The sequence below is a fragment of the Vitis vinifera genome, chromosome 19 (genome assembly GCF_030704535.1).
Source record: "Vitis vinifera cultivar Pinot Noir 40024 chromosome 19, ASM3070453v1".
Taxonomy (NCBI): Eukaryota; Viridiplantae; Streptophyta; class Magnoliopsida; order Vitales; family Vitaceae; genus Vitis; species Vitis vinifera.
Window position 1 is genome coordinate 2,758,778 of NC_081823.1, and position 11,535 is coordinate 2,770,312.

General features: G+C 36.5%; 1 protein-coding gene across 1 annotated transcript; it reads right to left on the reverse strand.

Moving 5' to 3' along the window:
- Window positions 1-449: 449 nt before the first annotated feature.
- On the reverse strand, window positions 450-10,211 carry LOC100250348 (probable serine/threonine-protein kinase At1g54610). Its single transcript, XM_002284972.4, has 8 exons — window positions 9,261-10,211; window positions 6,527-6,811; window positions 5,920-6,237; window positions 4,077-4,304; window positions 3,859-3,959; window positions 3,106-3,217; window positions 1,452-1,931; window positions 450-1,003 (listed from the first exon to the last, which is right to left on the reverse strand). The coding sequence occupies exons 1-8, from the start codon at window positions 9,669-9,671 to the stop codon at window positions 797-799; spliced, it is 2,142 nt and encodes a 713-aa protein (XP_002285008.1). The 5' UTR covers window positions 9,672-10,211; the 3' UTR covers window positions 450-796.
- Between the last annotated feature and the right edge of the window lie 1,324 nt (window positions 10,212-11,535).

Below are 11,535 nucleotides of genomic sequence, written 5' to 3' on the forward strand. Positions count from 1 at the left end.
CCCAAACAGAGCCTTGATTTTTCAACATGTCTCCAAGACTCGACCAAAACAAGGGTACCAACAGAGCTAGGGTCAGTTTGGCAGAGCTTTAACTCATTCTCAATCAAGTGTTTCTTTGAAAAGATTAGCTGAGATTGGCAGGCAGTCAGAGACCATGGTCACATATATAATGTAAGTCTCTGTTTGGAAATGGATAAGAATTCGGCATGGCTAGTGTAATTGATAGTTTTGCTTGTCCTATCAGAAGCCGGAACAAAAGGAATCAAAATTGGGTATTTGAGGGTAAACTTCAAGGGCCGACTCTCACTTTCTACAAAAGGGGGAACGAAAGGAAGTGGATAAAATCCCATTCAAAGCCTGGTTCTGGGTATGAGAAGAATTCTTAGTTTCAGTAGTGGAGTCATGTAAGAGGTACCAAAAACAGAATAAGATTGATGCATTCGGAATGATGAGAGCAACTAAAATACTATCTTCATCAATTTCATATTTCACATATTCTCAAGAGCTTATGGCTAACGATTAGCTCTACAAGAATGGCTCATTATAGAGACTGCAGTTGCAGAGTGAAAATAGAATACATGTAATAAATTGCAGACAGAGAGAGGTTTCCAAGTCTGCTTAGGCCTTAGCTAAGAATGGCCACCAGCCACCTTTCACCAAACACCCCCTATACAACCCAACATTCCCCATCCACACACCCAGTTACTCATATTTGGCAAGGGAACTTACCGGCTACATATTTCTGAAATGGTCTCTTTCATTGACAAAAGCTTATCTTCATCTGGGTTAATCCAGCTCAACGACCAGAAACAAATAAAGAATTGGCTGATATTTTGTTCCCTTCAACCTGAACTTTTCTGAGTTTTTCCCTGTCTAGACGTGCTCGTCTTTCAGCATCTTGTATCTGGCGGTCATGGTCCTTTAGCATCTGATCCACCTTGCCTGAGGGAACAAGTAGTGGGCCAGAGTAGTGAATCTTGTGACCCTTTGACCCATACCCAAGCTGGAGAAAAATGTTAAGGTCAAGAACCATGTATCAGGCACTAAAAAAACACATGAATCAGAATGAAGTAAGCACTTCTATTCTTGCAGAGAGTGGTTGGCAAACAAAAAAAAGAGAAAAAATTAATAAGTAAATAAATGCTCGACTCGGTTTCAGGATTCAGAATTGTTGATTCTTCCACTTCCCATAATAGCAGCATATATAACCAAGAAACAATGTATATGTTTACCCAAACATTGTAAAAATACATTGCTACTTGACTTCTTTGGTGATCAAATAAATTTGTTAAAAAACAATAAAGGACCATAGGATTGGAGATTTTTGTCTCGAGATACAGTAGAAATGACGATGTGTGAATGCAGCTAGTTAATGATAAGCATGTTTCCAAGACCCAAGAAGTTTGATTAGAAAATTTATTTAAAAAGACAGCATATGTCCAACTACTTACAAGAACTGGATCTTTGCTGGTCATTCTTCCATCTTCTTTCTGAGTACATCTGCCGGCACCCTGCATTTGATGCTTCTGATCCTGCTGTATTGTGGATTCTGAGGCCTCCTTGAAGGATCCTGGAAACCTGACTATTAGTTTTGAGACATCTGGTTGTGATGAACCAGACTTTTCTCTGCGATCTTCAGACAACAAGCTCCTCCTGGCTGCTACTAAACTCGACATGGTTGACAAGTCGGCTCCAGTCGAAACCTTTGGAGCATCATCCAGGTTTTTCCCAGCCTTTGCCCACACAGCCCGGTGAGCCAGTGGGCCTGAATGGGAGGCTCTCTTATGAAGAGGGCCTTGGGTATCTATGCTTCCATCTTCTATAGCTTGAGACGGCCTAGGAGGGTCTATTGGAAAACCAGAAGCAACTTCTTCTGGATGAGGATTGAACTTCTCACTCCGGCTCTTCGAATTGGACTGACCTTGTCTTTTCTGCAAGATGACCATTTTCACCACCATAAAGGTGAAAAAGAAACCAAAAAGAAAAAAAAAAAAAAAGATTTAACAACAAAAAGCAATGAGAGATTGAAAGAGTGGCTGATTTATGTTGAAATCTCAAAAAGACTTGGGTAAATGTTAAGGAAACTACAATATCATGAGGGCAGTGATCTCACCTTACTAAATAGCTATATCTACCAAACATGAAAATTATTGAGTACGAAAACAGAACTTCATTCACTTTACAGAACAACCTAATCCATAAAAATAGGAATGCTCCCTAATTAAAAGAATACAAATATTTTGACCAAATTTCTAAGTGAAATATCACCCCGCCAGTTATAACAAAATGCTCTGTATTTTTTAACTAACAAAAGTTGTAACATATGCTCTTTATATGGTCATTATGAAATCATAATAAAAAACAAGACATTGGGAGTTTTCTGACAACCACTCCAACCTCAGATACTGCATTCCTTTTTTTTTTCTTTTTTCTTTTTGACAGTCAAAAAATAGAATAAATATATCGATATAAATATCTAATAAAAGCAGAGGTGCAAACCCCTATATAGATACAGCATCCATTTCCTCTTTCCATCCCTCTATATTCTTCGCATTCAAATAGAGCATAAAAGAACAAAAGATTATTGACATGTAGCACTAGCTTAAGATTGGTCATATAGCAACTAGAAATTGGTAGTTCTCATCACCATCTTTCTCTTTTGCTCATGCTAATTCTTACAGAGGAACATATTCACCAGATTACAAGATCAATTTTTCTACTTGGCACCAACAAAAAGTTGCAACTCAATTTCTACTCAGAAACTGACTGATCCTCAACATGAATATGGCTCTACAAAAAACCTTGATACCTCTCGCAACCTAGAAGACCCCCTCGGTTTATCGATTCATGAAATTAGCAAGTTTTTTTAAACAATCCACTGTTTCAGTCTAGCTAGAAATAAATTATAAAAAATAATTTTGAAAGAATTTTTGTACAAACTGTAATGCTAAATTAAAACCTCTCTATGCACATGCAGCCCAAGTTTTTTGCAATGTTTGATGTCACGGGAAGAGAGTTAATGGGAAAATAATTTGGATGGATTATGGCATTTGTACCTTGTAAAAGAACATACATGACCCAATATTTAGAAACAGCCCAAGTTACCTGCATTGACAGGACTAATTCAGCATTGGCATCAGGTGCTGGAACCGCTCGAGACTCTCTTATTCCTTTCCTTTCATGGTCAAGTCTCTGGCCCTTTCCTGTTGCTCCTTGTCTACAAATGATAATAACAAGAACAAGTTTATCAGTACATACACCACTCTTTCTTTTTCTTTTTTCCTTTTTTCCTCTCTCTTTTTTGATAGGCAAATGTATGATTTATTTCCTTAGCAGTGGCTGGAGCATAAAAAAGAACATGTCGAAGTAGCAAATGCAACAAACATATTATCTTCCTAATAATGCATTATAAAATGAAGCCAATAGAATCACTAAAATCCAACAAATGGATTGATAAGTAGTATCAGCAATTGAAGGGGTAATAGCTAAAAAATTTAAATCCTAAATATCAGTAATAACAAGTAAATCGCATCTCTAGAATGAGCATCCAATCTGACATAATAGTGACTGCTTCACAAAATGACAGCATCATTATCTTATCTGCCAAATATTATCATCATAACTGGGCAAAGTGGTTTTAATACAGTTACCACAGCCTGATTCTGTCAGAATGAAGATGTAAAAACAGGCCGCCTCTATAAATGTCACATAGATGCCACTTAAGCATTATTCATTTGGGAAGCCAAAGTATGGCTCCACTTTCAAACAGGATTATATTATGTAGAAAAACAGGGTGCCTTAAGTATACTTAATTGTTAAACATCACCATATGCACTCAAACCATCTAACAATAAGTACCTTCTAGCTTCTTCATCTCGTACTTTTGCATCAAACTCTTTGCTGGGAGGATACTTAGGCAAGCTTGAAGGATCACAAGGAAGTGGCTTTACTGTAAAGAACTGGGAAACATAAATCAAAACAAGTCAAGAACTACTACAAGAGAGAGAGAGAGGAGAGATCAATTAAAAAAGAAGGAAAGGGCTCCCAAAGGACCCAATTTCTCCAGAATTTCATACCTCACTTTTAAGAGCAGAGGCTGCAGATCCACGATCAGCAGGATCTATGGAAAGAAGTGTTTCCATAAGCCCTAATGCAGGTGTAGGAAAGTCTTTAAATGTTTCTGCAACACAGCGCCTATAAGGCTGTTGGGGCTTAAATATGGTTGCATGTGGCAACTTTGATTTTCTCCAATAATCCTCAGATGGAGAGCCACAAAGCTTGAAAATTTTATGCAACTGTTCCACCTACAAAGGAGAAGAACCAAACTTAGTGAGGACATGCTAAAGTTGAAGTAGATGGAGATGTTACTTGATTAGTGGCAGGCCCAACGGAATAATTAAATAGAAAGAATGGGGGCATAGATTCAAAATTCTTCAATGAAGATAAGCAAAAATAGAATGAACAGACACACAATAGAATATAAGAATGAAAATTTTTCCCTTCAATTCGTTAGTTATAATGAGCTAGACTATAATTTAAACCAGCCCACATCCTATAGAGTCCACAGCTGCCAACTCCACCATCTCCACCAATAATAGCACCCCCACTAACAGAAGCATCCTTACCATTATCAACCACCAGCCACTGTATTGCCACCATGTCAACCCATAACATGAACTTCCTTCACCACCAGGCAACCACCACCAACCATCATACTACCAGCACCACCAACATTGCACTACCTCTAAGCCCACTTCCCACCTACACACCATCACAACCTTAGTTGTTAAAATCCTACAATGTACCATTCACAACCTATAATTGCAAAGTGAAACTCAACTGGATTATTTGATTCCAGATCTAAACCGTTTTTTTCCAAGAACTACTTCAAACCCCTCCTTAATTTTACAATGATATAAATCCTAACTGCCATCAATAATTCTGACTTTAATTGAAAGCCAAGTGGCATTGTTTTGTATAAAATAATAGACTCTAATTCTCTCTTCTTCTTTTTTTTTCAACTTTTTCCTTTTTATAGCAAGAACATGGATTAATTGACAAAACTGCATGTTCATGCTAATAAATTGTAAACTCCAAACACTGAAATCCATTCCTAGTGTCCAATGTGAAATAATTCCAAAGCAACTTCAATGTAAAGTGATGAACCCAAAGATAAGCCAAGTCTTTGGAAACTATCTCCAATTTGCACCATAATCTGCCACAATTTTTGCATTTTGGAAACCTTTCCAAACATGAGAATCTCACTTTCAATCTGAAATGTATAACGGAAATTTTCATAATGATTGAGGCACTGTTTCACAGTTTATAAATGTGATATAAAAAATCTTCTATGCAGATTTTGTAGCACTAGAAACTTCAAGGTGTTGCAAGGGAAATTCATCACCCAGCAGGGTAATTGAGGGCAAGTTTGGGGCTTGGACTTTATCGTTTAAAATCACATAGGTAGCAAATTCAGGGTTCAGCTATAAGTTAGCAAACTTCAGCTGGATTGTTGAGCCTCATTTTCAGTGAGACTAAAAAAAATTAGTGATTATTATAACATGTTATCTAACACAAATTAAAATGGAAAGTTTCAGTGTTCAGCACTAGTTTGCCATCAAACAGCCATTAAGAGTAAACCTCTTTTCCAACATTTTAGTCATGATCCTGAGATGAATGTCACCATTTTTTGTTTTTTTCTTTTTTTTTTCATATGCCTGAAAGTAACCAGGTAAAATCAGACTCAATTACTGTTAGTATTTTACATCCAATATTATGTTCAAAACAGAACTCTAATAACAACAAATGCTAGGTATTTTTTCCAAAGAGAAAAAATCTGTAGATTGCACAATCATGATTCCATGAATAACAGGCAGTACTCTGCACATCTTGTGGGAAATAGATAAGCATAAACGATACCTCTGTTCTTCCTGGCATTATAGGCTTGCCAGCATATAGTTCAGCCAGTATACAACCAGTGCTCCATAAATCCACAGCAGTCCCATAGTAAGTGGCTCCAAGTAAGAGCTCAGGTGGCCGGTACCAAAGTGTTACCACACGGCTTGTCAGTGGCTGGATTTGATGGGGATCAAAAAAACTTGCCAAACCAAAGTCTGCTATCTTCAAGATGCCACTGTTGTCAATTAGAAGGTTGGAACCCTTTATATCACGATGCAAAACACCACGGCTGTGACAATGATCAAGTCCACGTAAAAGTTGCTGCATATAACATTTAACCTGCCAATATATAAATAAAACCTCAGAGCTTGCATATCAAAGTAAACAAACATAGATTAAGCTTAATATAAAATATTACTGGATTTATCAAGAACACTTTACACATAAGTGCTATTTTCAAATTTTGCTAATGTAAAATCATGTGATGGCAGTGATGCTAACACTAAGAAACCAAACTTGTAGAAACATCAAATTGAATTACAGTTGTAGCCTTATAAAAATGGAACTTTGAAGTATAAATCATAATGTAAATTACAACTATTTAATGAGACAAAGCTTGCACAAATACCTGTGGTTCTGTAAACTTGAGACCAGGGTGTGAGGCGAGACCTGCTAGATCATGTTCCATGTACTCAAAAACAAGATACAAGCTGCAAGACATCCTTGATGTGACTAGACCTTCCAGTTTTATTATATTTGGATGATCAAGCCTGCGCAGAACGTGAATTTCCCTTGCCATAAAGCGGACACTCTCTGGCTCCAGGTTATCAAACCTAACTTTCTTCAAAGCAACAATTTTCCGTTGGTCCAGATCACGAGCCCTGTAAACATTACTGTAAGTTCCCTGGCCAATCTGCAGAAAAGAAGATCTCAATAAAAAGGAATCCAAATTCAACCAATAATTAGCGTCCACATAAAGAGAAACACTGGAGAACAAGACAAGAATGATCATATCAACCAACCTAATCCTTGTCTAATCCTGTGAAATAATATATCAGATTCTTAGAGGTCCATACCACCTAAACAAGAGATGGATAAAGAATCAATGAACACAAAACCTAGTTCCAACCATAAGCTAGACATGGTCGTTAACTTATTCAAAAGCTCGAGGTTTGAAGAGCCATTGCTCAGGGAATGGCTGAGGAAGCCATATCCCAAAAATTTGGGGACAAGTAAATGAATCTTTTTTTGTCAATTAGAATGCAACTTGCAGGATTCATGTGGGCAAAGGTTTGACTCAAAGTGGTAAAATTTCAGGATTCCTATTAATATTGTTAATCATCTGGTTATTTTTGGGGCTCTACTTCTGAGTTTAAAGGTGATGAAGAAATCAGCTAACCAAGCCTTACAGAAGAGGTAGAAAGGTACTGGGCATCACACTTTTGGAAGAGATAGTTGAACTCTCATTCGCATTACACCTAAGCAATCTTCCAACAAATTTTTATGTCACTTAGCTGTAAACGGAGCACAAGTTCGAACAAGTCCAATGCCACTTCTTATAGGTGGTTGAAGTGTTGTTAAAACACTACCTCATTCACTAGAAAACCATATGTCCACCTAAGGACGATATGGAAGAAATTCTAACCCTCACAGAATATGGAGAAAAGTTCAGAGGGGTGCCATGGGATGAGACAGAGAGGTTCCATAGAGGATGTTTCAGATGCAGACGCTGTGGAGTTCAAAAGCACTAAACTGATTAATTTTGCAGAGTTATAAGAGAGTGTCATAGAGTGTAGATAGGAGATTTTAAAAAGGCAACATACTTTTCCTTGGATAAGGAGTCTATGTCTTCTTAGAATCCAATATAATATAGAAATGCTTCTTTAAAGTCTCAATAACCAGAACTATTCAACATTTGTAGGAGATTCAATGCTTTGGTGGAGGCTTATGTTGGGTGGCAAGATGGAAGAAGCTTTAAACTCCAATTAACTTCCATTTTAATGAGCTACACTCCATAAATGTGAGCAGGATTAGAAACAACACTTTGTGCAAGATTCTCCATTCAAACTTTCTCTGGGATTTGTAACCTAGGTCAGATGAAAGATTTAAAATAGAGGCAAAATTTCCTACCCTTTAAAATCAAATTCTTTGTTCAGACAGGTGATGAGAACAAGCTTTGACAGATTGATTCCTAGCAGATAAGTGATTTGAGAATCCATATAGATGTGTCACATGTATAAAGGAAGCACTCTTAGTCAGCTTCTTATCCTCATTCATTGTTCATTTGCTTGTAAGTTAGGCAATTTATTTTTTTCTCCCTTTGAGGTTTTTATCATCTTTCCATTCACCTAGGTTGAGCAATTTTGTAATTAACAAATTCAAACTTTGATTGGTGAGACTTTTTTATAGGTAAATTTTTGTTCCCATTGGGGCTTGAACCTAGAACCTCCCACAAACCCTTCCTATCCCTTGACCACTTGAGCCAGGCCTCAAGGGCAACTTTGATTGGTGAGACTTGAGACATCCTAGTTTATCAATCTGCTCTACTTTACATTATGGAGAAAATTTTGTAGAAATAAAAAGAAAGAACTTCAAGAACTATGAGCTTCTTGCCTCTAAAGTAGACTTCAATCAGAATGCCCAGCTTTTATTGAATTAACAAAACCTTACAGTCCCTTTCTACTTTAATCACCCATCATCTACGTCAGTTGGCACCCACCGGGTGACATGGGATTCACCACCATGGAAAGCAGCTGATTTAACTGGACCCAAAAAAAAAACCTCTCCTATGATATAACAAGGTAAAAATTTGGATGGTCATAACATTAAAGGTTGCCTGATTTCAACATTTTATTTACTAACCTTATATATTGAAAATTAAAAAAAAATAAAGAAGGAACAAGAAGAATCGGAGTGATTCTTGCACTATTAAGCATATTATATTTTTCTCATTAACAGTAATTAAAGCATTGTGATCACATTGAGGTATATATGGCTGGTAAGTCAACTAAGGAAAATTTCAATTTCCAAGTTTTAGTACCCTACTGTTTTAGTCCTCCCTAAAACTCTCATTTACAATACCCATACATCTATAAGCACATTTTTCAACTATCCAGTTAGCAGAAAATGGAGAAAAATGTTTTTCATGTGTTCGATACAATTCAACTAACTACATAAATTCTTCCACGTTGAGTTTAAGATAGGACAGTATTTACTGAAATTGAAACCCGACCACTATTTTAAGTGATGGCATAATCCTAAGCAGAAAGATCGATCAAATTGAAAGAATTCATTTTCATAGTAAGCATTCTCATGATACATAATGCAGGTAATTTCGCAATTGAATCAAGAAAGAAGCATACTTTATCTAGTTTCTCAAAAGAATCGGCCCGCCTTGGTAACCATCCCCTTATAGCTTCTCCAGCCACTGCAGATAACCAAGCAGGCCAACCGGCAGCAACCTGTTCTCCTTCCATTGCTTTCGGGATACTCCCCAATCCCGGATGTTGGGCAACAACATATTCACCCCTCTCCCTCTTCCTCTCAACGTTCTCACCATGCAACCGAACTGAACCATTAGCTTGCTTTTCAATCAGCATTGTCCTCCCATCATTACTATCAAACCTATCTTTTACACGATAAGCTTCCTCTCTCCGGGAGGAGGCTGGCCCCGCCACCCGCAGGTTTGATGATGCCTTACTCGACAACCGCTCTCTTGGACTCTCCCTACTATCCTCAATGGCAGAAGGCTTACAACAAATGCAACCCATCATGCCCCAAATCAACCTCAACAAAACCCCCTTTCACAAACAAAAATCACCGCCCAAATCCTCCACATTCACGCTTTCATCCTCTTCCATGCCTTCTATTACCAAAACAATCCAAGAAAATTAATCAACTAAAACCCAAGATTCAAACTCACACTCATCTCATCCCAACTACACACAACTCAGTAACCAAAATGCTCAACACCTCGCAATCCGCTGATTCACAACTAATGAAACCCCAAAACCCCTTAATTTTTCAAGAATCTAAACCCCAAATCAGCAACAATGATACAGAAAAAAATACATAGAGGTAAGTAACCTGTGAATGATTACGGTTTTGGAGCAGAAAACAAAACCAAATCAAGAGTAGTGAAGGAAGGACATTGGAAACTCTAGAGAGTGATCTGGGGTTAGGGTTTGGAGAGAGAAAGACATGGATCTAGGGCTAGGCAGAGGGGAGAGAGATTTGACAGACAAGTAATGCAGACAAGTTAAGGTTTTTTTTTTTCCCTTTTTTTTCCTTTTGCTTTTTTTCGTTTGGAGGGGAGAAAATGTGGATTTAACTACTCGCAAGCGCGTATGTATAGTTGGAAACTGGGAAGACGGCCTGTCGCGGCAGCTTTCAGGCAAGAGAAAAATGTAATTGCGACATTCTCCCCTGCTCTTAACTACCAGGCGCACATGAAAACGCGTTTGTTACACTTTCTTTAATTTTTAAAATTCTCATTTTTTTTTCTTTTTTTTATGGTGACTGATTTCCAATTATTATTGTTAGTTATAGTCAGGAAATCGGAGAGAAAATAATGAATAAAGAAAAATAAAATAAATGTAAATCTAATAAATTATTTTATATAATATTTTAAATTCATTTAATTTATTTTTAAAAAAATTATATAATAATTAAATACTATCATGGATACTTAATTTTTTTTACTTTTTTTAATATTTTTTTTTTTAGAACTATATACATAATAATAATAATAATAATAACAATATTAATAATGATGATAATAATAACATGTGACCAAGGGATTGAGTCAATAATGAACTCTGACAAATAAAAGGACATGCACCTACCAATATGGGTCCTATGTCCCAATTCAAAGTAAAAATTTAATTTGATAAGATATTTATTCTTTCAAATGAATAATGTTAGAGTACTCACCCTACATTAACAGGGAAAATTTTTTGTTGGATGAGAGGGCTTGTTTTATTCTAATAAAAACAAATTTAATTTTCTTAAAATATATATTTTTTAGTCTAAATAGTTATTGATCTCGAGGTTTAATGATTAAAATATATGACTTTTAATAAAATCTAACCGATGAAACTCAATTTTTTACTCGGAAGTAATATTATTTTATGTTTAAATAATCTTGTTATTAGCTTATATTAATTCACTTTTGCATCAATAAATAGTAAATACCCTTGAATAGTTTTTTTTTTTAATGAAAAAATATAATTTAAAATACATTTGTCCATGAAAATTTGGATGCCTGCATTAAGTGATACCTTGCTTCAATTCAAACTTCCCACATGGCATGTCTTTTTGTTGAATTATTTAAAAAAAATATTTAAAAAAAAAAACCTATAAACTCACTACGCGTGGTTCACGCGCTTGCAGAGGGGTGTGAGGCTTGAGTAAAAAGTTGGGTGGTTTTTGGTAAAGGAGGTCGTTGTGTTTTCCTTGGCTTTTATGAGTCCAGTTCATTAATATGGTTAGGTGAGAGAATTACGGTACTGTTCACTCACACGGAAAATGTCATCCCATGTGGTGGGCCCTAATCCAGATTCGGTGCAGATGCTCTAATCTTGCGGTTGCGATTCACCTGACGCCGAAAAAATAATCACGGCCGTTAGATTGATGGAT

Excerpts from the sequence above, each read along its gene's own strand:
- LOC100250348 (XM_002284972.4), bottom strand. The coding sequence starts at position 9,671 with ATGATGGGTTGCATTTGTTGTAAGCCTTCTGCCATTGAGGATAGTAGG. Across the intron at positions 6,238-6,526 it reads TCAAGTTTACAGAACCACAG|GTTAAATGTTATATGCAGCA; the intron begins GTATTTGTGCAA and ends ATATATTGGCAG. Across the intron at positions 3,960-4,076 it reads CCTCTGCTCTTAAAAGTGAG|TTCTTTACAGTAAAGCCACT; the intron begins GTATGAAATTCT and ends TATGTTTCCCAG.